The sequence below is a fragment of the Xyrauchen texanus genome, chromosome 46, assembly GCF_025860055.1.
Source record: "Xyrauchen texanus isolate HMW12.3.18 chromosome 46, RBS_HiC_50CHRs, whole genome shotgun sequence".
Lineage (NCBI taxonomy): Eukaryota > Metazoa > Chordata > Actinopteri > Cypriniformes > Catostomidae > Xyrauchen > Xyrauchen texanus.
In genome coordinates, this window is record NC_068321.1 from 17303412 (window position 1) to 17330568 (window position 27157).

The 27157-nt window shown below is 36.5% G+C and overlaps 1 protein-coding gene across 1 annotated transcript in view; it reads right to left on the reverse strand.

The window, feature by feature from the left end:
* Positions 1-8675: 8675 nt before the first annotated feature.
* The window catches only part of syt9b (synaptotagmin IXb), a 34361-nt gene continuing 15879 nt past the window's right edge, over positions 8676-27157 (reverse strand). Inside the window, exons 4-7 of the mRNA XM_052120081.1 lie at positions 11693-11813; positions 11300-11471; positions 10119-10248; positions 8676-8821 (exon numbers count right to left, since the gene is read on the reverse strand). Coding sequence (XP_051976041.1) covers positions 8750-8821; positions 10119-10248; positions 11300-11471; positions 11693-11813 — 495 coding nt within the window. The 3' untranslated portion in view covers positions 8676-8749. The remainder of the gene's footprint in view (positions 8822-10118; positions 10249-11299; positions 11472-11692; positions 11814-27157) is intronic.

Here is a 27157-nt window from a genome sequence, read left to right on the forward strand (position 1 = left end):
CTGAAGCAAAACCAGCTGAGTACCACTGCTCTAAGTGCTTTGGTGTTCTTGGTGAAACCTGATCTGACACGCTTACGGGAATCTGACGGGAGAATGAATACAAGAACACACCCAACCACAAAATATACATTTGGTCTTAAAGGGTATTCTCACAATCAACATTATCTTATTTATTAATTTTACTTGTGTTAAACCAAGCTTTATAGCCTAATGTCTTCCCTTTTACAGGGATAGTTCACCCAAAAACGAGCATTTGGCCATCTTTTACTCACTCTCATGTTATTCCAAACCCATTTGATTTACTTTCAAATGTGGAACAAAAATGGAGATGTTAGACAGAATGTAAGTTAATCATGTTTGGAACAAAATGAAGGTGAGTAAATGTTGACAGAATTGTCATATTTAGGCAAACTATCCCTTTAATTATTCTACTCTAGCAGTATACATTTCAGATGGTGTAGAGAATGCACCTGGCGAAATGCTAAAGAGTGAGTTGTAATCTCATTTTAGGCTTCAGTTTTCCCGCAGATACCTTCTCAGTCCACTCTGAACCAGCCTTCACACCTATCCTTAAGAGTCATATATCCATAATTCACAAACCATCTAAAACATATTAAGGAATTTTATACATGTTCCTATATCAAATATCATAATGACATTTTCAGGAAATGTTAATGCTACATATCACTCATACATTTTTTACTCAGCCTAAAACAAGAAAGCAGATTGTCTGCAGTTTTGTTGGTTATGTTAATGTGCATTAATGTTTGTGTGTAAAAGAATGATCATACAATTATTTTGTTTGGACAGCAATATAGCCGTAGGATGGGGCCTTAATTGTTCTGCGTATACAGTACGCGCTTAGTTGCTAATAACAAACTGTTGGGTACTTTTGAGAGCATGGAATCCCTTGACAATTGAGATGGATAGATGATCAATCATTTGCTGTGCCTTTCAACTAAGTGATGTGTGTGCTAACTGTGAAACCCTAATTTTCTGGAATCCCCTTGGGCTGTAAATCAGAGACATGTAAACATAGGCTGCATAGTACTCACCTAATTGGCTTCCATTTAAGGCTGGAGGGCCACATTGGCTGCAATTTACCTCTGAACTGTAATGAGTGTAAAGATATAACTTTTGAGGCTCATGAAGAGGATGATATAGGAAAAAATCTAATTGAGAGATGCTGCAGGTCAGTAGTTAAAGACTTGATATCATGCTTTTTCTAATTCCAGGGCTTTAATTTGCATCGAAATTAGCTTGTCGTCATACATTAAAATATAGTACCCAGTACCTTACAATGTTTTCAATAAAAAAAATTTTTTTAAATACAAATGAAACATTAATGATATTTCCAGTGGACCACAGTAAGATGCACCTGATGCAGGTCTTTGTTAACACTAGTCTGCTATTTCAGCACTGTGGACATCAATGCAATGTATGTTCCATAACCAACAAGCTGATTTATAGAGAATGGTTTGAGGTCTTTAAAGGAATAGTTCCCCCAAAATGAATATTCTGTAATATTTACTCACCTTCTTGTTGTTCCAAAACTGCTGTCTTTTAGTTTTATACAGCTCTTGTCATACAATGAGAGTTCATGAAGACCAGGGGCTTTCAAACACAATAAAAATATATAATACCTATAATAATAATAATAATAATAATAATAATAATAAAAGTCATCCTTAAGCAAAATTTTCCAAATGTTCTGAAGCCATACATCAGTTTTGTGTGATAAAAAAATATTTAAGCCATTATTCAATAGTAATGTTTCTCTCCAATGCAACTCTCAAAACAAATCTTGAGCCTATGCTGCAAGTTTGACGTCATGGCATTATGGTTATGGGACAAAAAACATAAATAACAGCATACGGGTTGAAACAGCATTAAAACAGAATTTAAAAATGACAGAATTTTCATTTTTGGGTGAATTGTTCCTTGAACAAATTTAGTATGATTTAGTATGCATGTTAGAAGTAAAAATCATATGTTGCAATATTGTTTACAATGATTCATTTAGCAGATGCTTTTATCATGAGCAACATACAAATGAGGAATTAAACAGAAGCAATTCATCAAAAAGGAGGCAGTAATATGAGAAGTGCTGTAATTCAAATTTACAAATTGCTCAGAAAAGTACAAGTAGAGAGGAAGGTAAGAGACTGTGATAAAAGAATCGATGGATATTATTTATTTATTTTTAAGAAGAAGAAATAAAACGGTTATTGTATTAGTAGGATTGGATCAAATGCTAGCGAAATAGATTTGTTATGGGTGGTTAGAGAAACAGCTGCTCAGGTTTGGCAGGCTGTTCCACCAGCGAGGAACACAATTTCATATTCATATTCTAGCATAACTGGATGAGACCTTTGTTAGTACACCCACTATCAACTTTAATTTGAAGTTGCAAAAGGAGAAAAACTGAGGTAATGAGCAAAGACTCCCATTGATACTGCATCCATCTTGCCATCTGCACAGGTGTCTGGGGGTTGTAAGAGTTTGAAATGTGGAGAATTGTCTCTGTAACTTAACTGCTACTCTATTGTCAAAAACATGAGTATAATGGAATTTTATAGAACACTTCTCTTTCAACTATGTCCTGTGTGACAATATAACACTGAATACAAAATATACGGCTGTATAACAGGCACTTATTTTTACTAATTATATAATTAAATATGACCTTGCGCATTCTCACTACTGTATGTACTTTTGGTGCGTGTAAATGTTCTTTGAAGCAATTTAGCAGGGGTAATTTCAAGAATATATTATGGCATTCGCTGTTAACATTTGACCACGAAGACAAATGGAAGCAGAGGAAGTTCGACAGGGGTACATAGAAGAATTTGTTTGGTAGACTTTAAAAGAATTCACAGAAACATTTTAATTTGTTAATATACTCACCCTTACCCTTGTTATTCTAAACTCAAATGTTCTGTGGAACAAAAAAAAAAATAAAGACTTTTCTATACATGAACAATTAATAAAGACTGAAGATTTCATAGTTCAAACTGGATGCAAAAGCATTATTAATGTGATCCTGACCATGAAACGAGTGCTCATTCTTCTAAAGTCTTCTTAAGTCATACAGCATTGTGTGAGAAACAGACCGAAGTTTAAGTTATTTTTCACTGATAATCTTCCCCTTCAGTAAGCTTCTGACTGTTGCGACTGGAATCGGTGAATTTAATTCAAGAGTAGTATCAGACAATAATTATTGTACATGTAATTATGCAACTCTAAGTATTAGGTTTTGTGAATTGGATCTACCATTTCTTTGAAAATATCGGACACAAAAAATATTTCTTCATGAATCTGACATCACTCTCAAGAGAATAACTAGTGAAGATGTTAAGATACAATTTCAAGTAGTTCCATATAAAGTTATCATATGGCTTCAGAAGACTCGGAATATAACACACAAGTCGTATGGACCAATTTTATGATATTTTATGGTGCTTTTGTGTCCTTTTTGATGCTTGAAAGCTTCAGCCTCCATTCACTGTAATTGCATGGAAAATCAGCAACCAGTACAGTCTTCAAAGCAGGGGTGAGGCCAGAAATCTCCAAATTAGTGAACCTCGGTAAAACAGGGCGAACCTCTATTCTGTACCTAATTTCATTGTGAATATAATTACCTGATACTTATTACAATGTACAATAATTATTATTATTATTTATTTTTAACAATTAGTAAGTTTATTATTAGAAATGTATTTTAATAGGTCATATTGATGCAATTATAATGGGGTTTTCTTTGTGTTGTGTTGAATAAAGCACTCGATTGACACCATCTCACACCTTTGGTGGATTTTATTCTGTTTAAACACATTGAAAAGTGGTGGTCAGTCCCAATAATCATGTTCACGCATGTTCCGCCAAACCACTATCTCGGCTGGTGCAAATCTTATTTTTATGTATTAATAATATAGGACAGGTATATAATTACACATATAATTTAAAATATAAAGTCTGTACCTGTTTAAACACACTGAAAAGCGGTGGTCAATCCCAATAATCATGCTCACGCATGTTGTATAATGAGGATGAACATTAAATCAAACATTATAGCACATAAAACATGGTAGCTTGAGAAGAGAGCATGCAATACACTTTCATACATGATAAAACACAATACTGTCGATATTAACCCCGAAAAAACAAGATGAAATTAATTAAAATATTTTTCCGGGGAGCACTCACCCACCACAACCACTCTCTCAGCTGGCGGGAATCTTAATGACCCAGCCGGAACCAGCACCAGCCAATGGGTGGAGAGTGCAACTTAAATATAATTAAAGGGCCATACACAAAATGAAGTGCACTTTTCTGACTCTGTTACACAATGAAAAATAAATACAATAATTTAAAATAAGAGATATTGCAATAAATATTATTATTAGACACTTTTCAGTCCTTCAGCATTTCACATGTGTTGGCTGGTTTTGCAAAGCACTTAGAAGAATGTTAGTAGCATTTCAGTAGTACTTAATCTCTACGGTGCGTATAAAACTTAAATAAATAGGCCTAAATAAATAAAATAAGTTTATAAAGGAGGCTAGAGTGAGTGTGAAATGAGAGAACTGTACTTTGGCTTACGTTCAGGGCTTCGTGGAGCTGCGGCAATGTCGCAAAATGTTTATTATGATTAGTAGTCTATGTAAAATTTGTGAAAAGTAAAGTAAAGAAAATGCGAGTGAATCAGATGATCTATTTAACAGCTGTACTTTAGATTTGGTGAATGTTACATTCAAATGGAGTATAAAGAGTAGGCAAGCGCAGAAGAGAAACTTCTTGTTCAAGAACCATTTCTGAGGTTGTAGCTATACTGAATTATGACACAGATGACAAATCATCTGTCACCTTAATGGTATGCATAGATACAGGGATAAAATGTTTTAATCAGCTGGCATAAAATGAAGGAAAGCGATAAATAGAGTATTTCAGAAGATTGTGTGCACATTGTCATATTAGAATAAAAAAAAACCTAAAAAAACTCTAGATTATGTCATCTTTTACATCTTTGTAAGCCTCAAGGTCCTGCAGCAGATGTTGCCACAAAAAGAAATGACTGTAGAAACAAAGCACACAGGTGGTATATAACACAACCAATAGCAGATGAAAGCAAATACAGAGTGACTCCCCAAATTGTATTTGAACAGGTGTGTAGGTGGGGAACAATCAGAAAGTATGAATGTTTCTCACCCACTCAATATTGTTCCATAGCAACAGATGCTAAGAACAGGGTGAATTACTGAAATGACTGAAGTGATAGTCTTACCAAAGATGATGAATTAACTGAGTTATTTTATCTCTAGAGCATTCTCTGGGTGTTCACAAACAAAAAATTAACATACTGTTTGCATACTTCCAGGCCATCCAAAGAACCAGCATTGATATGAATAGGAACGCTAACAGATAGCTCTTTCCAAGTATATTAGAACTGTTCATTTAATTATTTAATTATTTGTTGACATGGTACCGTGGTAATATCTTGGTCTTTGGACATGCACTGTACCATGGTGGTACCATAGTATTCTTTAAAGGACCTTGGAGTACCATGTAAGTATCATGGTATATGGAATAAGGAATATTACTTATATATACCTACAAAATATCAACATACAGGTATTATCATATGATACCATCACTGTACCATGGCACTACCACAGTACTTTTTTGTAAGGATTTTCACTAAGCAAGGCCCAAAAGTGGAAGTAAACGAGCATTGCATGGGTACTGAAAAACCATCAGATCCATCTCAGTAAAGCCCTGAAGGCTTCTCCATTAACACTCTGTCAACCTGATACCATTGATTAAGGTAAAGTCTGATTAGAGCCCCTTTACCGGAAATAGGAAATGAGCATAATTCAATTTTAAGACTTTAGATAACAAGCTAGAATTAATGGAAAAGGTGCACCATGATGTGAGACAGCCTGGTAAAAGACTGTAATTCCTGTGATGCCTGTGCTACTAAAGAGCCCTACTGTTTGGTGACAGATCAGCCCCACGGAATGATATGAGAGTGCAGAGATTGGCTCAGTTTTGCACATCACAGAGATTGCCCTGTTAAATTATTCATAATGCCGGCTGTAATTAGGAAGCGGTGGGGCCCACAGAACACAGCAGTTACTGGAAACACTTCCCTTTTTACTCTTGACAGTTCCTCTACCCCAGAGTGCCAGCTTCTTGATTAGCACATCTTGACATCATACAATTTCAGGTTGCTATTCGCAGCATTATGTAAACACAGTTCTAACTGCGATAGAAGGTCTAACTGCTGTCAGTTTAACAAACTAGTCCCTCTAATAACAAGTCGAACACGCCGTCATCAATAAAAGTGTGCAAAGCGAAAAAAACTAGAATGTCCCTGTTATAAGCAGTGGAGCTGTCTACACTGCAAACCATTGTACTTGTTATTATCCACATTTGTTTTGTAGTGTAGACAGCTTTGTGGTTTGTGTTATAATTGTGTCATGTCGCTCCACTCTTAGCCTGATGATGTTAAAGGAATGTTATGTGTTCAATACAAGTTAAGCTTAATTAAAAGCATTTGTGGCATAATGTTGATTACCACAAAAAATTATACCTCCTTCATTAAAAAAAAAAAAACAAGTTACAGCGAGGCACTTGCAATGGAAGTGAATGGGGCCAGTCTATTAACGTTATAATACACACCATTTAAAAAGTACATACACAAGATGTAAACATTATACATGTTAACATGATTTTACTGTGATAAAATCGCTTACCTTATCTGTGTGGCTATACTCTTGAAACAAATTGTATTTTAGCATATTTGGACTGGCCCCATTCACTTCCTTTATAATACTGTGATTTAAAAAAAATTTGAATGAGTGATAATTCAAAATTATCTTTTGTGATAATCAACAATAAGCAAAAAATGCTGTCGATTGAGCTTAACTTTTAATTAATCCATAACATTCCATTAATATTTCTAAGCTATAAGCTTCTCTTGAACCTATTTTTTGAGAGGTAGCAGTTGCAATCCTGCCTCACTTGATAACAAGACATGACCAAATGTTTTTTAACAATATAGTAGATGTTTAAGAATAAAACGTGTCAGTCTATTGGTAAAGTTTTGGTTTAATGTGCAAGAGAACCTGGGTTGAAATACTGATCTACTGTAAATGCACATACATTTTTTTATATGTATATATATATATATATATATAAGTAAAATTTGCAACTGAACTTGGCAGCTATGCATTTTGGTTGTTTAGAAAAGAGTGTTGTGTTCTATGGGTAAAAAAGTAATACGAGTTTTGAGCAATATGAGAGTGGGTTGTTGACGACAGAAAAATGCATTTATTTTGCTATGTTTATTTCTTTCATGCTCACTGGGATGCCGATTTCCTCCATCAAAAATGCTCTCCATTACTGCATAGTTTGTAAAATGATGACCTTAGGAAACTAAAAATTGATTAGTGTGGATGAGCCTTAAAGCAAACAATGTGCGGAAGGTGCGAATTGATTGGACAGACCAAATATAGACATGTAAATGGCAGATTATGCCACGAAAAACACCTTCCTACCAACAATAATCGTGCATTTTACAATAATTACCAAAGATATGCTTAATTTTTTTAAAAGTTGCATTCAAAATCAACTTGGTGTAAAAATCAAGTTTCATCATATTTAAAATGAATTACATAATATGTCCAATGTAAAATATTATATTTGAGAAAATGCAATCTCTTAGCTATACCTTTCCAGTTTGGGTTGTCTCTTTTCTCTTGATTCTTTAATCGTACTAGTCTCGAGTGTGGCTTCTGCAATCAGCTTCCACTACCAGCTGTCAGTAATTGTGATTTCCACCTGCCTACTGGCAGGAGCATCTTTTCATCCCTCGCCTGCTGACTCCGGTAAAAACCACAATATGACAAATATCATTTTAAAAGTTTTGACCTCTCACACCGACTTAAAGCCACATGTCAGGAAGCCAGAGTGCAGCAGGACTTTGATTAAAGAACCAGAATCATCTTTTCTTACAGATTAAATGTTTTGCCCTTTTGTCAGGGACCTCTGTGTAGGATCTTTTTACCCTTGAATGATTTCTGAATAGAAGAACATCAGTCATGTGCAGTTTGCTGACATGTCATCTGTAAAGAGTTTAAAGAGGGCAAGAGGGGGAATCTGTTGACAAATTACAGTAAAAACTGTGCCCTCATATCTTTAATCTCTCCTGTTGCTCTGTTCTTTTAGGAAGAAAAGTAAAATATAAGTTTTTGTGAGTAGACATAAATTTGCCTTGCCAATTTGATTTGACGAAATCATGACCCAAGTCTTGCTATTGCATTTCTTATATATTTTTATACAGTAAGAGTTGACAATAAAATTCCACAAAATAGACCTCATGCACTACACTTCAAACAATATTAGTGTGTTATTACAATGTGTTTTACTGATACATAAAACATGACTATGTTAAAAATACTTAACTCTCAACTAAATTTGATGACAAAAGCAGAACAATGTTCAAGGCTCATTTAAAAAACAAATACTGCTCACATGGTCACTTTACATGCAGTGGACTTGACACTCTTGTTCTATCCAGGATATTCTTATGTCAAAAGAGTCCTGGGTGTTTACTGCATTGAGTGTGTGACACATTTAAAGTGACCTTTAATGGAACTGAGATATTTGTCTCACTCTCTCTCCTTTTCATTAATGTTGTAACTTGGACCTTGCAGGTTTCTACATGGCTGAACCTCCACAGTATCCATTATGGGGAAGGAGGTGTCCTCAGGGAGTTACAGGAGCCTTGGCTACCACCAGCTGTGCTTTGGGCAACCCACTGCCAGAAAGAAACATTAGGGTTAGCTGAGGAAAACTCATAGGGATCAAATGGTAAGAATCAGAATGTAAACACTATGATATAAAGGACATTGGGATGTTTTTACATTTTGAAGATTTGCTTTTGGCATACTACAGTACATATTAGGGTAGGCATATTTGGACACGGGGAGACATTAGCTGTGTCCCAAATGACGCACATCACACTAAGCACATGCAATATGCCCTCTATGCCATGTAGTGTATGAATTTTTAAAGTGTAGCATCATCCCAAATAGAATTTGCAGTTTTTTAGATAATGAAAGTGGCGTATCAAATACACCTGGTGCGTTGCCGCTAGCTTTAGCCTGTTAACCAAACTTAGTTCAGGTTCTTTGTACAGGTACATGTTCACACAGTGTGGGGTATTGGTAAAACTTTCAACTCACATTTGTAAGGTGCTGTCTTCTTTGAAGCTTCGCTAGTTGCCACATTCACCAGTAATTACAATTGTTTTGCCAGGCCAGGATCACGGCCCCATAACTTGGGCAAGTCGTTACTGTTGAGTGCATGAAGTGTCCAACATTCCACACTCCATTTGTTTGGTTGAAGAAGTACATCATATGGGTATTCGTAGTACACTTTTTGTTGCTTTTTTAGAGTAAACATACTACTTGCACTACCTACACTACAAAATGGCATAGAATAATGCAGAAGAGTGTGATTTGGGACACATCTATTATTTTTGACATTCCATTTGGAGATGCTAGTTGTGCAACGTCCATACCAGTCCAAAAACAAAAGAAAACATCTATGGAACCAAGCTGCAAAAGCTACTAGTTTCTAAGTCTTACATCAGTAATGTTGTAAATTAAAATATGGTCACTAAAATTAACACATCAAAGATGCCTCGAAACACAGCACTAATTTATTCTCATGCATAGAGGATGTTTACATAAAAGTCTTCAAGATACAGCACTGAAAATACAGCCTGTTTAATTTTGAGGGTCAGAGATAAGGTTGACAATTAGCATTAAAAAAAATTATGTTATGTTTTTGGTACACAATTATTTTTAAAATGAAACCTCAGAGGGAAAAAAATAAAGGAGAAATAAATACATTATATGATTTCTTTAAAACAATAACACCTTAAAAAGTCAACTTTAGGCTTGTCTTCATTCATATATTTACTTTATTGATTACCATAAGTGAACTTCAAAACATCCGCAACATAACCTATGAAAGGTATACCTATAACCAGTGAAATTTAGTCTCCAAACACTTTTTGCTGTTGAAAATAAAAATAAGGTCAGCATTACCTCTACAACTGGGTGCCAGTGGGCAATGGGTTTGCGTGGGTATGTGAGCATCTCGTTCCAGTGGTCACGTCCCAAACTCTGAGCTCTATTCCCCACATGGCACACACCAATAACCTCATTGTGACCTACGCTGTGAATAAGAAGAGGGACATATGCATACTTAGAATGTGTCAATTTAACCATGTTGCCCCACAAACAGTGTCTCTTTTCGAAAGCCGTGTATGTTAATATTCACTTTCAAGTGCTGTCTACCCTTTAGCAAAGCAACATAATGATTTTTGTACAGTCTTTTTATAAATGATTTATTCTTCGCCTCATCAGGATGCTCGATCCATTTGGATGTCAGATCACTGGTTTTTCAGTGCTGTGAGACACTGAAACATTGCAGTTCATGCTTCACAAACAGGACAGTGATCTAAATCTGATATGAAACCTTTGCTGCATAGGGAATATACAGCAGTTCATGCTGTTCCTCAGATCATCCACAAGCACTAAGAATAAACTTCTATAGTCTCTGAACACTGTGCTTGGCAAAAATTAAAAGCATATTTCTTTCAGATGAGATTCTTTTTCAGTTCATATTTGACGTGCACCACTCACTAGCTCATACCACATTGCTAGCTGTGCATTCGGATTAGCTCTGCGCGACAGTAAAACTGACGGAGGAACAAGCGGGTGTTGGGGAAGCCACTTTGAAACTGGCTGTTCTCAACTGGTGGGTCACGACCCAAAAATGGGTCACATACATTGGTGCAGTAGTGTCTGAAGAGGTGGGGCCCCCTGAAATGGTGGAGGAGAATCAAGTATCATTCACTTCAGTTTCTGTAGTGAATGACAGATCTTATTCATTTTTCTAAATACAGCTAATTGATAGCACTTGTCGTTTCGGTCATATTCATTTATTTATGTCAGCAACAATATTAAGAATATTGTAGGTTTTTACACCGTTTAATAGCTTGCATTTGACAAATATACCATTATCGTCAGCATTTTCCCCAAGAAATATGTATGAATGAACCTGCAGTCATCCATGTTTTCTGTTCTTTCCGACAACAAAGCACTTGAAAGCGACATACTCGTTATTACTACTTTAGATGTGGGAAGTAGGATATTTCTGATAGCACATGAAGGCAGCATTAGTTACTCCCCAACACTGATAACAAGAAAAATTTGCATCTTACCGGTCATAGTCCATAACTGCTATTAAAAGGCTTATTTGGTCAATGTTCTCAGGCGGAACATCGAAAACGATGGCTTCATTGTAGACTGGATTAAGCGTGTTCCGTTTAGTTGATGTTTTCCTTTTCTTCAGTCTCCGTCCTTCACACATTAGAGAGACCTTTACGTAAGGATCTTAAACGAGAAAGAAGAAAAAAATTACTAAAATAGTTGCTTGGCACTGCTTGTGTATATTAAAAATCCCCTGTCACATTCTCAAGTGTTTAGTTGATGAAATCAATATTCTTTCAGAGAGCCCAGGGTGGCCCTATGTTTTAACATGGCATGATGATGTACAAAAATCATTACTGCAGGGACAATAAGTAATTTAGAGGTGAGAGCGGTGAGGAGCCTACCAGACGCTCCTGTGATGTCCATGGCTTTAAGATTTCTGGCTTTAATTATCGTTATGGTCAGTCGCCCGGCGGTTGGCAAATAACAAAGAGAAAACATCAGATCTCCCAGATCCACATTATCCTAGAAGACATACAGCCAAACAGGAATAAGATATTTTAACTGACATAATCATATCATAATAGTTAATTTAGTGCATTAAATAGCATTTACCAAGGCTTCCTTGAATTTCTGGTCATGGGAAATATGTATTTCTTCATTCCATGGCAGTGTAGTGTATTATATGAGCAATCATTCATTTGATATGACTCATATTGAAATTGCTTTTTGGGCATTACACCTGCTTCTAATAATTAAAAGTGTGTAATAAATATAAATAAATACTATTCTATCAGAGACATGCAGTTGGGAATAGTGTTGGGGAAACCTGATTGTAAACATGCAGTATTTTTTTCAAATTCCATTTGATGATGTTCTAGTGGCAAAGAAATTACACACTTTAAAGTAAATCCTAAATTAGGTAATTTACATATAGAAATCTTAAAGATACAGTATAAAAAAAAACAGTGTCGTGATTTATTTCAAATAAATGATGAGACGCAGTCAGGACTCAATAAAATGCTTAAAGATGTATGGAAATAGATGTGTGTTCAGACAAGTGTTTCACCTCAAGGGAATCCTGTTCTTGCACTTGACTCTCCACTCTTTAAACAAGCATAAACCTGCTGTCTAATTATCACTTCTGAAAATAACCACAATTTGCAGGTTTGTTTTTTTAATTAGAGATGTTTTTATATCAAACAAAAATTGTAACCCATATTCTACATATCATAATGAACCTATAAAGGAAGCCAACAAAGCATAAGCCATTGCTTTAATGGTGATTCTATTACATGTACACAACACATATACAATATATGATAATAACTGCTCTAATTTTAGTCTTTATGCTGTTGTTTGATAAAGAACAATATACATATGCTGCCAGTAGCCATATCACCCTGTAGCTCTTGCCTGGTTGCCACTGACTATGATTCCTTCTAGTCGAAGGATATTAAACATGTTTCATATTTTTGAGCCAACTATCCATGACAACAGTAGAAATGTTGTAGTGTATGATGCTCTATGACTCAAATCTGAAGTCATACAATGTACAACCAATGGAAATCGCACTGGGACATTAAGTTTAAAAAATGAAGATGACGAACAAGCACTCAAGTAGAGTTTAACTTTTGATGCCTCACCAAGTGTTGTGGTCTCTAGAGGCCATAATTGTCGTGTCTTCAAACCCTAGACTAAAATGCAACAATAAAACCAGCCAGCTTCCATATCCATGTTTGTTCACATGTCATGCTACTCCCTAGAATGGGAAGGTCTGTGTATTTGTGTTGAGTTTGTGACCGGATTGGAACGTCTTTCATTTGAAGTTGGGTAGTGTGTGATCCTCAGTTGTTTGGTGTGTGATGCCCAATTTTTGTATGTAGCAATTTTCAAAGTCTGTAAATGTATTATGCTGAGTATTTTGAAATATGTTCAGATATATCAGATTTTAAAAGTTGTGAAGTGCAATCCAACCTTTGTCAAGAGTGTGCCTATGATGCCTTCAAATACTGCCTATGTAGGCAGCTCACTAGGTTTTGGAACAGAGCCTACAGTATATTACTTGAAAATCCCTGTGGAGCTGGGGTTAAGTGTCTTGTCCTCGGGAACAAAGGTGGTATAGCTGATGTGATCTTGGAGACTAGTTCACCACCAGTCAGTTGAACAACTGCTATTCACACATGCAGCTCTCTGGTTCATCTCAGCCCGTTAATGCAATAACACAACAGGATGAAAGAGAGGAAGATAACCATACATTAGTAATGAATCAAAGTGTTTGCAGAAACCAAATGGGCCTTTAATGCACATGGCAGCCAGGCATTGCCCGATCCCACAGCTGCCAGAACTTTCACGTACTGTCAATTATTAACTGATCTATGTTAATGAGCATGCTGGGATTAGATGGGTGTGTAGTGCTGCTGAGAGCATGTTAGAACCCTTATCATTACTTAGCCTCTCAAATCTTTCTACCACAAGGATATAAGAGAATGATGTAAAAGTTGCATGAGTGTTGGAGGCCCAATAGAGGACATTATAAACAGCTTTTTATACACTAAAAGTACATGATATGGCCAAAAGTACAATATGTGGACACCCCATTCTTATAAACAGGTTTGGCTGTTCCAGTGAAAACAAATCTTAATGCTTCTCCATATGATTTTTTTGCAACTTTGTTGCAGCAGTTTAGGGAAGGCCTTTTGTGTTCCTGCATGGAAATGCCAGTGTGCACAAAAGGAGGACTATAAAGAAATGTTTTTTTAAGTCTGGTTTTGAAGAACTTGACTGGCCTGCACAAAAGCCAAGACCTGAACCCCTACTGAGCACCTGTGATTGATTGGAACAGCAAGTAAAACCCCATCACCCAACATCAGTGCCTGACCTCACTGATGCCCTGGTGTTTTAATGAACATTTAATTTCAAATGCATTAATCTGTCCTTTTGCTGCTATGAGACCTTCCACGCTCTGAAAATGCTTTCCTCTAGATGTTGGAATATTGATGTGGAGATTTACTCCCATTTAGACACCAGAGCATCAGTGAGGTCAGGCAGTGATGTTAGGTTATGGGGCCTGGCCCACAGTCAGTGTTCCAACTCATCCCTAAGGTTCAGTGTGGTTTAGGTCTGGGCTTTGTCCAGGCCAGACAAGATCTTCCATACTAGACTCACTGAAATTGACTTTGATTTGTGCACAAGGGCATAGTCACGTTGGAACAAAAAAGGCCCCATCCCAAACTGTAACCACAAATATCAATGTATGCTGCAGCAGTAAGATTTGTCTTCACTTAAATTACTGTTATAGCTAATCCTGTTAAGTAGAAGGTGGTGTCCACATACTTTTGGACTTGAAGTGTATGTTCTCTTTCATTTTCATGCTGATCATGGAGTGGATTCCCTTCTCTAACTCTTGATTTACAGTGTAAAAGGAACTGCATGACTGGTCAGCACACATCATTGGGCATCTAAGGCTCCTTGACAAATTTAATCATTTGTGATTATGTGTTTTTCAGAAGCTCAGAGGGCCTGTTAAGATAGATCATTCCCATCCTGAGCAGTTCAGAGCCTTTGGGCTTCTTGCACCGTGGGAGGTTTCGTATATTAAGGCTGAGCAGAAAGGTCATGGAGGAAGGCAGCAGAGATAGGCTCATTATCTGGCCAGGTCGCAGCACTGCGTCCAGTACTGTCAGCCATGCTGGGAGTTTTGTTCATTAATGCACAACAGGGATGAGGCTGGCAGGGCTGCAACTTGTCTCATAGACCCTCAAGGCTGAGACTCACTTGTGACAGTCTAACTAGATCCAATAGGAAACACTATTAAAGATTGACTGCATTTACATGCACAAGATTATTCGGATATTTAATATATTCCACTCAGTTGCATAGATGATGTTTTGTTTTTTAAACTGTTCTTACATCATTCAAGCTAGCCAGTTTATATTTATTCAGAATATTATTTTCTATAATACACATTTATAAAGTTATAAATATAACCAAAATCGCTTTAATACATGTCTGTTTATTGGCAGTATGTTTCATCTGTCCTAATCATTCCTTTTTTTTTCATTTATAAACAAAAATTATAGAACAGGAATCAATAATTTCACAACTTTGGTTTAAAGTTATATCGAACACAAAAAACAAAGCTATTGCTACAGTAAATGTCACATTTAGATGATCTAGATGATGTTTCTCTGTCATTTAGATTTTTCCACTGATTTGTTCAGTACCAATTTTTGTAAATCACACCATAAACATTAGGTGGCAACAAATAAACAACTATTATGTGTTTTGGGTGCATCATAATCCATTGAGAAGCATTGAGTTGTTTAATTATACTTTATTAATATTAGCATGTCTAGAAACGTTACTTAGAAAATTCAGCAGAGTGTTCAAATATCATAAGCGTTTCCTCACTTATGACAACAATGCATAGTCATCGTTTTGTGCATGACTTTACAAAAAGACAAAAATATTTGTTTAAAACTAATAATAAGTGATTCAGTTATATCCTTATTCCATTGTAATATCCTCTCCTTCAGTCGGTCAACAGGTCCTGATCCTAGCTCATTCAGTGAAGGGGTGTATTCGTTCAGTGAGTCAAGACAATTATATTTTCCTTCATAGCCCACACTTGACTGCTATTGGCTGGCGCTACTATCAGTCTTTACAGGCAAGAAAAGTCACCAAAGCAGTCTTGCACAAACTAGAGCTCTGGGCAATCACAGATTTGTATGCTGATTGCAGAGTCACAGATTTTTAAGAGAAATGAAATTTAGTGGGCTGCAGCCTGCTTCTGAGACACAGGTTCTGGTCCTGTTGAAATCAGGGAGTAATCACATTTGCATAATCTGAGATAGCATTTTCCCTTTAAAATGACATATTTACTCCACTGATGGTTAGGTTTAGAGTTGGGGTTTAGGTTAGAACATATGGCTAATAAAATATGCATTCCTGTTCACTGTATTACATAATTTACAACTAAAAAGAACTATCTTTTGGTGCCACTCTGTGGACATTTCATCCTGAAACTGGAACTCACACATGCCCATGGGCTCATTCTATAATTTAGGGTACATTCAATGTCCATTGATGATAATTATATATTTTCTAATAATTTTCTTCATAAATATCCCATTTTATCCATTAACGGAAAGCATGTTATAATATCACACAAATATTTTGTGCACCTCATGTTTCGTTTTGCTTGAAATTGCCATGATGTTTCTTAATTGACAGTTTTTACATTGTCTTAATGTCATGTATCCACTGGTCTCCCTCTCCCTCACCATCAGTCACCTGCTCTCACTCACCCGAATTTCAATCACGCACATCTGCAGCTCATTATAACCTTATTTGGACCTGCACTTAAACATTACTCTCACCCACTGTCAGCGTTGAGGAGAAAAAGCCTTGTTGTGAGGTACCTCGGACTTCCCTCTAGTTCAGCTGCAGTTAAATCGACTTCTTCGTGTTACTGACTTTTCTGCGATCTGTTCTGGAATTTACTAGAGGAATTATTCTACGAATCTGGTGATCATGCTTGATTTACTTACCCTGATTATCCTCAGCAGTTTGTCTACAATCCTCTTCAGACACACAAGATAAGTGACTTTGTTATATTCAAGTTTACCGCATATCAACTCCCCTGTTTGAAACTTACCTGTTCAACTACGAGCACTTCTGTATGCTCAGGAAATGTGACCGAAAATGCTGAGAATTCAACAGACTCACCTGTGATCCTGTTTGGTGTTGAAGTTGCCTGTTTGGGCACCTGTTAGTTTAGTGATCTACTCTTGCAGATTTGTGTCTTCTGCCTTTGTTCCCTGTCTGATCCTAGACTGTCTCAACGATGGTGTACTAAACCCGAACACTTGCCTTGCATGCTTACCTGACTTTTTCAGTGTGCTGTTCAGTGAACTCACACCTGGGATCATCTCAAGCTTCAGAGTCTACATATCATTACATTTTAAGTCAAAAATAATGAATAAGAATAGTCAACCGTATCTAATATTTTATTTATTTTTAGATTCTTAAACTTCAGAATGTTATTTTTTAGATTGAGTTTGACATTTTAATAAAGAATATCTTATTCACAATCTATATTTTCTCATGTCCACAAAAGTTCTGTCAACTATGTTACTAAACAACCCCCCGCAACTATGAAACTGTATATCCCAAAACATCATCATGTGATATAATTTTCCTCTGTTGGGGACATCTTGAACATGTAATGGTGAGTGTCCTTTTATTTTATTTTCAACATTTCAAGGAGCATATTAATTGACCATCAACTATGTTGGATACATTGTTATGGTTTGCAATATTGTTATGATTTTTAACTAAAATATTTAAATTTGATGTTAACCTGATCAAGAAATGACCTGTGGTTGGCCAGGCAAGTCCTACCATTGAAATGTAGGATTCAAAATGGGGGAATGGTCAAATGTTACCCTCTAGGGCCAATTCTTGCGTAACCCAGTTGACGTGACCCTACTGTGTCCACTGATGATAATGAAATGTCTATAGATCAGTTTGTCATAATTTAAGCCTGTATGTGTCCGAGGACCCTGAGGGTGTGTGTGTGTGTGTGTGTGTGTGTGTGCCCTTGTGCATGTGTGTGAGTGAATCTGTGTGAAGCATGATGATTAGGGGTTAAGGGAAATTAGATTTTATAAAATTACCTGATATTGTTCCTTTGCAAATTAAAACGGAGATCATCTTATGTAAATGGTGTCATTGTATTTTGTAAAAAGCATTAGCTTTTTCAACAATTTTGCTTCAACTGTCAACTATGATACACCTGATTATTTTTACATTTAAAATAACAGGAATGCTGCTCCTGATATCCTTCAAGGTATATTTTACATCCACAAAGATTTTTGCATAACATCTCAAAACAACCAAAATGATATTCAAGGCAGACTTATGATAGTGCTGAAAATATCACTTGAATCTGCAAAAACATAATATTTTTAAAATAATTACTGCACATGTGGCCTGCAATAGACCGTGTGTGCTACTTGAAGTGTACCATTTAATCACTGTCTGTAATGCATGCAGTTTGTCTGTAACATAGCTGAGAACCTCTCTAGGGAAAACATCCTTTCCCTTATGTCAAAAAGTTAATTAATGCTTAAGCTTTGAAACTAGTAGATATGCTACATTGAAGAAATATTAACTTAAACCAATAGTTTTATTGAGAGAGCACTCTGTTCTTGTACTTTTTTTGCTGACATGAAATGTACCCTTATAGAATGAGCCCCAGAAACTTTTAGCTTTGACCACTGGGGGAGTACTTTGAATTTTCATAAGTACAGACCCATTTCAAATGAAGAACTTTCGACCTTCTGTCTGCAAATTAGATCAGTCTGAATTATGTGCATGTTCGTAAATGTGGTAATTGATGAACGAAGGATCCATTGATCAACATGACCAGAAATCAGTCTTTATCACCAAGTGCACAAATATTGGGCAAGCACAGCCTCGCAAATACTCTCAAAAGTATTCAGTGAAATCAATAAATGTTATTGCCTCTGGATTGGATGTAATGTAGGCAGTTTTTGTTTGTTGTTCCTTGCACATTATAATTAATGTCTACTACATTAGGTAAGAGAGAAAGGTTTCGTCTTTATCCCTGGGTCTCATCCATACAAAGCACAGCCGTCATTAAGAGAGAAGTTGACTGTTGTTGCAAATTAAAGCCTAAATTGGATTCTCCTCATCAAGCCAAATCGTGGTTGCTTCATTATAATGATGAATGCCTTGTACAGAAGCAGCACATACAATCAAGCCTGTATTTGAATACTGTTTCACTCCAAAAAGGACAAAAAAATAAATAAATCACCATAAAAGTAGTTAATGCAACTCATGAACTATATTTGAAGTCTTTAAGTCTAGCTTTGTGCAAGGTAACTCATTCACTGAAAATCTGAAATGTAATTCTATTGCACATTTGAAATGGAACAGCACATAAATCAAACAATGTTACATTTTCTTTTTACAGCTTACAGTTCATTGTGTTGCAGTTGTTTGTATCCTGATAAATACATGTAGTGTGACCAAATATATTTTAAAATCCATAAGAATCGTCATGATTCATTATTTTCATGTATTTAATACAGGAAGTGTTTACAGGATATTTTGCCACAGATTTTAAAACTGTCCTCTTATATTTACCTGAATTGCTTAAATTGTTTAGATAATTTCCAGACACTGCTGGTCCACAATAATCAAAGTACATTTAATCTTTTATTAGTGTTGACCTTTTTAGTGTTACATGGCATCCACTTAATCTGGATTGGTGGCATATGATTTGTGGCTAATGTATATTTTAATAATAATATGTGTACTTTGAATAGGCTATATTAGGGGTGTAACAGTATAAGATTTTCACTGTATAAGTCACAAAAAATACCACAGTATTAAGATTTATTACTAATAATAAGTGCTGGTGGAGTAGTGGGCTAAAGCACTAAATTGTTAAGCAGAAGGTCGCTGGTTCGAGACCCACAGCCACCACCATTGTGTCCTTGAGCAAGGCACTTAACTCCAGGTTGCTCCGGGTGACCTGTCTCTGTAATAAGTGCACTGTAAGTCGCTTTGGATAAAAGCGTCTGCCAAATGCATAAATGTAAAATGTAAATATTATTAATAGTTTAATATTTAGTTATACAATTAGTTAAATTTGGATTTAACTACTAATTGTAACTAATTCTAACTGCTTTACTGCAATTTAATTGTATGCCATGCTACCAAATATTATTTTTGATGTATTATTTTAAGACCTATGAAACTGAATTTAGTATAAAAAAAACTTGACAATCTGTATAAATAAAATATAATAAATATATCAACTGAAATGTAAAAATACTTGAAAATCAAAGTAAGTTCTGTTCTAAATTTTAGGTTGAGTGACAAAGTGCTCAGACGCAGTTCCAGAAATGTCCTAAAAACACAAATGAGGATTCAATAATTAGGCCTGTTGCCATTTATTACATTCGTCTGATATTTAAATCTGGTATAAGGCCATATACGAACAAATACAATCAGAGTTGATATGTTTGAGAATTTATGTACACATTTAAATTCCACAAGTGTGTATATACTTTATGCAACCGGTCATTGGGACTTGTTATTCTTATTAAATAATATATGAATACAATAAATCTTCATTCTGTTTAGACAATAGTGTGAGGTTTCCATGGTTACATGGGCTGGCCTTTCTCCATTTACAAAGCAGCATCAACCACGTGATCATTGGTGAGTAAGATATAAAGTATGGGATCTAAATAAAACTAATGTTAGAAACGCCACTCAAACCACATGTGAAGTGACAACATTTTATTGAACAACATTATATAAGATGATTATATGATTAGAAATATTATAATGACTTCTAATATAACTGGTTACAATGCAAGTGCTGTTAGCAGTTGGAGCCTGCAACTATTTTCATTTTCAGGGCATCTAAAAATGCAGCGCTCCTGTGAGCAGCTGTCAAAAAACATCCATTTAGTAAATGTTTACATGGAAAACTATTGAAAAACAGCGCAAGTGGATGCAAAAACACGTGCAGTTTGAGCCACTTGTTCACATGACACGGCACTAGCTGAAGTTTCTCAAAGTTTCCTCTCAAAAATACAGCCTTTTGTTTCAGTTGATTGTTGGGAAATTTCCACTTTATCCAGCAGAAGTATTCGTAAATATCCCAATAAGCTAATGTTTTACTGTGTGAGATACCGCTCCAAATGATTCCATGAGAGAATGCTCTGAACAAATTGTACTGAATCACAAATCGATTCAGGCAGTTTTGCAAGCCAATTCACTGAAAAGAACACTCAAAATAATTATGAATTGGCAAATTGGGCATTTTTAGTTCTTTTAACTAAAAGGCGTTCTGGCGCACTATGGCTGCCATCGCATCATCCAGGTGGATGCTGCACACTGGTGGTGGTTGAGGAGATTCCCTCTATACTATGTAAAGCGCTTTGAGTGCCTAGAAAAGCACTATATAAATGTAAACAGAAAAACGGGACACTTCATGATCGGTGAAATATTCTAAGAGTAAATGTTTCTTAGGTCAGTCAGAGCGCTCATGGTACACTGTGCGTACGGCCGTACTGCTGCAGGCGCCACTGGTTAAGACACATGCAAGAACCGATTGCATTTTGGCAGAATATATTTCTTCATATTGACTACTTTTTGACAGTGAGTAAATCTTGACAGAATTTAGGGGGGCCTGGGTAGCTCAGTGAGTATTGACACTGACTAGCACCCCTGGAGTTGTGAGTTTGAATCCAGGGTGCGCTGAGTGACTCCAGCCAAGTCTCCTAAGCAACCAAATTGGCCCGGTTGCTAGGGCGGTTAGAGTCACATGGGGTAACATCCTACTGGTCAGTGTGGCACGTGGTAAGTTTTGCATGGATCACAGAGAGTAGCATGAGCCTCCACATGAAGAGTCTCTGCGGTGTCAAGCACAATGATCCACGTGATAAGATGCGTGGATTGACACTCTCAGAAGTGGACACAACTGGGACTGGCCCTCTGCCCACCCGGATTGAGGTGAGTAACTGTGCCACAAGTAGTGGGAATTGGGCATTCCGAATTGGGAAGAAACAGGGATAAAATAAATAAATAAATAAATAAATAAAAATATTTTCAATTTGTATTTTTGGGTGAACTATTCTTATAACAAGTGTCAACCATTGCATTGGTTTATTGAAGATAGATGGTATCGATGGTAAACAGTACAACCTTTAACCTGATTTTTCAACATTTGCACTTGATATTGTTTCTTTCCCTGAGCCCTACTCTTAGGGGGGTGTCAGGTTGGGCGGGGTATGATGGGAGGGTTGTGGTTTAGTATCCAAGTTTTAATTAGGCACAAAAAACACACCCTCTTTTTTTTGTGCAAGAGGCATTAGGTTGGACTTCGTGAAACCAGTTTCTTTCACGCTAGCTAATTCAATTATGCACTTCCTTCTGTAGACTCTAGGATAACAGACGCCTCTGCTTTCATAAGCACTTAAATCAAGTCAGTGGTAAATTATGGTCACTTGCGCACTGTCAATGAAATTACAGTGCAGTTGCAAGAGGATGGATATGACTCCAAGAGAGTCTATCTAGAGTAATATTCTATGTACCCCCCACCCCCATCTATTTTTTTGAAGAGCCTATTAGCAAGTACAAGGGCTGGCCAGCCACCACATGAAAATGAAACGTGGAGTGAAGAGACTGATGAATGTAAGGGCAAAGCAAAGAGGCTTGTTAACATTTGCTTAATCAATGATTTCCCAGCTTGCGGCATGACCACAGGAAATAAATGTGTACTCTGATGCTGGCACAAATCACTATAATTTCATTGTTATGACTAGCCTGGACTTTGTCAAATCTTCTGTTTACATTTGAGTATACAGGGGTAAGTTATAGTGGTATGGACACTGGGGTCCAAAAGTCTGAGACCACTAGTGAAAAAGCTTCTATTTTGCATTTTTCTAATTTAATACAAATTAGACCCAGAAACCATTCATTCCATTGTTTGCTAAAAAGATGCAGTGAAGTGAATTGTGAACTGAGGTTAACATTCTGCTTAAAATCTCCTTTTGTGTTCCATGGATAAATGAAAGTAACTTGGGTTTGGAAAAACTGTTTGAACACATTTCGTTTTACCATAGCATTAAAATTTCTTTGTTTTAAAATTTCCTGGTTTAAATAAAATGTTTGAATCCCAGATTTTCAATGTGGACTTTAGAATCCCACTGTATATGTATTGAATCCTGGAATTGTTACATTCCAAAGCTCTCTGTTCTAAAGCTCCTCTGTTTCAACTTTACAAAAATGTCACTTCAGTACTGTAGTCACAATATGAAAATATCTCTTGGTTCTAGGTGAATCTTGACAGGAGATTGAATAGCACTAAATCCTGCTGATTGACCTTTTACTCTTCCGGATTAGGGATCCCTTAATCTTTCTCTATCCAGCTGGGTGGAATTGATTGGCCTTTTCGTACCATAATAGCTTGTGTTTTATTTAGAGGCAGACCTAAATTACACCTTGAAGAGATCTGAGCAAACATAATCACTCATTCAGATTGTAATGTAGATTGCCCCCCAAACAGAATGGTTAATATTGTTTTTGTAACCCCTTTAAAATTTACATGGGTTTACAAGTGTATAAATTAAGTAAATAGTGGAGACCGGGGACGAAAGTAACACCTTTTGTTTGAGCGTCAGTATCTCAGTGGTTGTTTTTGCTAGGTCTCTCAAACTTTGATACATACTACCCATATCAGTCTTCTACAAATATAACTCACATGGACATCTACTATAAAATCACAGATTATACAAGCCTGTGTCAAATACAAAGAGTTTTTGTTACAACCTAACCCACAACTGGGGTGAGTTGTAACACTAGCTGGGAATGGATGTAACAATGAGATGAAATTTGCTGAAATAAGATCCAGACTATACAATTTATACATTAACTTTATTGAAGAATAAAGTTGTTGTTTTGAATAAGCTGAACAATTTAAAGTGACAAACACTTATTTTTTCAAAACTTTACATTAACTGAAAAATTATTTCTGTGTGTGTTTGTTTTGTGTGTGTGTGGACTGTATTCCTGAATGTGCATGTGTCACAGGTTCAATCACTCACAACTGTGGCAAATGTAGATGGCTGCCCTTGATTGCAGGCTTTGTGGGTACAGAACTGACAGTTTACACACTTGACCCACATTTCTTTTGGCCTCGAGTTTGCAAAGTGTTCCATGCACACAATGCAGAAATTCTCATCATCTGAGGTTTCAGAATTGTCTTGATAATTGGGCTTGGGCCTTTTGCTTCTTTCCTTTGCTTTCTTCTTTTGCCCCTTTCCAGGTGGCAGGGTTATTTATTTTTTAATAGTCCTCTTCTTTGCTTCATCTTCAAGTGCCTGTTTCACAGATGTATCTGTCAGGATTTCTGATTGCCTATTCTTTCTCTTCCCACTGGCAGTCTTCCTTGGTCTTGCTTTGGGAAATGGACGGAGAGCAGATGGACTGAAACCTTTTTGAGCAGCTTGAGTTGAGCAGTCTGGCTGAGTCTGAGAAAAGGCTTGACCTGCCTGGTCAACTGGAAAAGAGGCTTGGGCTGCCTCGGCTCAGGTGTCGGCTTGGTCTGCCTCGGCTCAGGTGGCAGTCAGAGAGGCAGATGTTCAGGGCGATCTGTGACCTTTGATGGTGCATAGTCACACTCCTGGAAAATGCCTGGATTGAAAGGCCAGATGCCTGAACATCTAAAAACAGCTTGTACGTTGCTTGGTGCAGCAGCATTGGAGAATGAAGTCCTGACCAGGCTTGGGATATCATAGATTGTCATTGTTTTTGCAGGATTCATTCTCAACTGCTTCACTGGCAGTGTTGATCAACTTCTTGAAATGGACCATAGACTCTATGATATAGGGGTTGTAGCTTATGAGAACAGTGGAGTGGGAAAGAAAGGAGCACTATCCCATTTTCTTTGCAGTAAGTGACTGCCTTCACTAAAGGAAAGATGAGAACTGTGGTTGTCCAACAACAGTAGCACCTTCCTCTCAGGACTGACCTTTGTATGCTTAACAAAGTTATGTAGGAAGATGAGGAAATCCTCCTCCTGCATCCATCCAGAGCCATTATTTATATATTTTACATGGGAAGCCAAAGGCTGGAGGAATGGCATTTCCTAGTGCATTCACAGCACAAGCTACAAATACCAGGACACCCCTTTCTCCTGATGTCATTGCACCAACTTGCTTAACACTGCACAGTGCGATTACATGGTCAGGAGTCTGGAAAGTTGTGATACCTGTCTCATCAACATTCCAAATACAATTTCTAGTAAAGCTGTGATTCTCAATCACGTCTTCAAGCATCTTGAAGAATCTCTCCACATTTGGATGATTGAAACTTTTGGCCCGTGACAAACTGTGCAGTTCTGATGGACAGATTTGGATGGCGTAAGGGGATGGTTGTAAAAAATAATTTATGAACTGTTACAACAATCCCCACAACAACCAGCCATTAAATAGCTGACTGTTTAAGGTATATGGGTTTGAAGTTGGCATGAATGCAAAGCATCAAATTGAACTAGAGAAATGGCTACTTTAGGTGATATGTTGCAACATTGCATCTACAATAGAATGAATGCTAGGCAAAAAATTATCTTGATAAAAAAAAAAAAAAAAAATACTTTCTTACCTGAAAATCAGTTTTTTTGGTTGTAATATTCACAGTGTTGCTAACAGAGACATGCCACTTCTCATGTGAGCTCGAAAAGGAAATGGGAGTCTATGATATTGATGACATCACCGCAGCTCTTTTCTGAATGGTCAAACTGACTGTGTTACAATGTAACCCAGTGTTATAACACACCCCAGTCTCCCACAGTAACCGCTAATTTCCCATAGAGACGTTCATCACTTTTTTGAGTACGCATGGCCTGTTAGCGTTCATTCGACAGCCATCTTGCAGAGAATGAAGAGCTATGCTGTAAATTGAAGATTGATCATCTTAGAGCCAATTTAAAGTGTAAACAAACTTAAAGAGTGTTAAAAGTGTTTATTTTCAGAGTTGTGAAGAAGGAACCAATTCTTTGAGTATTTTGTTTCAAACTGCTCCGGTAAGTTTGTTTTTTTCTGAGTTCACCTTTAAAGTGTGTAATGTGCCTAATTAAAGTTTTGTAAATAAACATATGATATATAAATATTAACTGATGTAAAAATATTGAACTATGTACATTGTAAGACAGATATGAGTCAATTTCTTATAAAAACATAAAGTTAAGTTAAAATCAGTATTGAAGTCAGTGTTTTCTGCTAATTGTCATTCAATATAGAGACTTAGTAATTTGATACTGTGTTGATCATTACAGTGAAATATTATTAATTGTAACAGGAAAAGATATAACCTGTTGATAAAATGCATTAATGGCCATTTCAGCACTGCAATGATGGTTTAAATCATAAATGGGCAATGTGTATTTAGTTATATTTTGTAGATGAAATGTATTTTGAGCTGTTAAATGTGTGTTTCCTCCCACATTTTTATGGGGAGTTGAATAAGTAGCCACAAATACTAATTAGGACAGATCTAAAACCGCATATCTGTTATATTTCATCTAAACTGATAATTGAGTGTATTGAGTGATAATGAGTACTCTGCATTGATGCAGGATTTTTTTTATTTTTTAATGAGTGTGCTTCCACTGGAAGTTGGTAGATTCTGGATAAGGCTAGACAGCAAGATACAGCTAGACAGAAGACATCACAACACGCCACCTAGTGGAGTGGAACTTTTCATCCAGATTTCAAGGAGTGCTTTGCGAACAGATAAGAGATCCAAGAGATTCAAACACTCAGAACACTTTGAATCATTTCAGTGATCACAAGATTTAAAACTACACACACATAGTACAGTCATTTTCCCTCATTGGAACGTAAATGACAGAGACATTTTTTGGACTTTGGTGGGGTTTTTTTCCCATTCTTTTCCATATACAGGCCGGATTATATTTTGTATTTTTCCATTCTGCAGATACTTGAATATATATATATTTCTTTTTACGAAGTTAAACTTCTATCTCAAACATGTGTGGTTTGCTGTCAAAAATCCTCATTTGAACCTAGGAGGTAGTGTGGTGTTCACACTGTGCCCAAAAATATGGATTGTTTTCAAATAGGTTTCCCAAACACTCCCCCTGTCTCCCATTGGCAAATAGATTCTCCCTCCTCAAACTCGTGCTATTTGTGTTGTAAGTGTTGCTGTGGCAATGACAACGAAACCCACAACACAACACTCAACCCGCAACACTCAATTGTATATAAATGTAACTGTTGCATCTCTATATCCACTAAGGG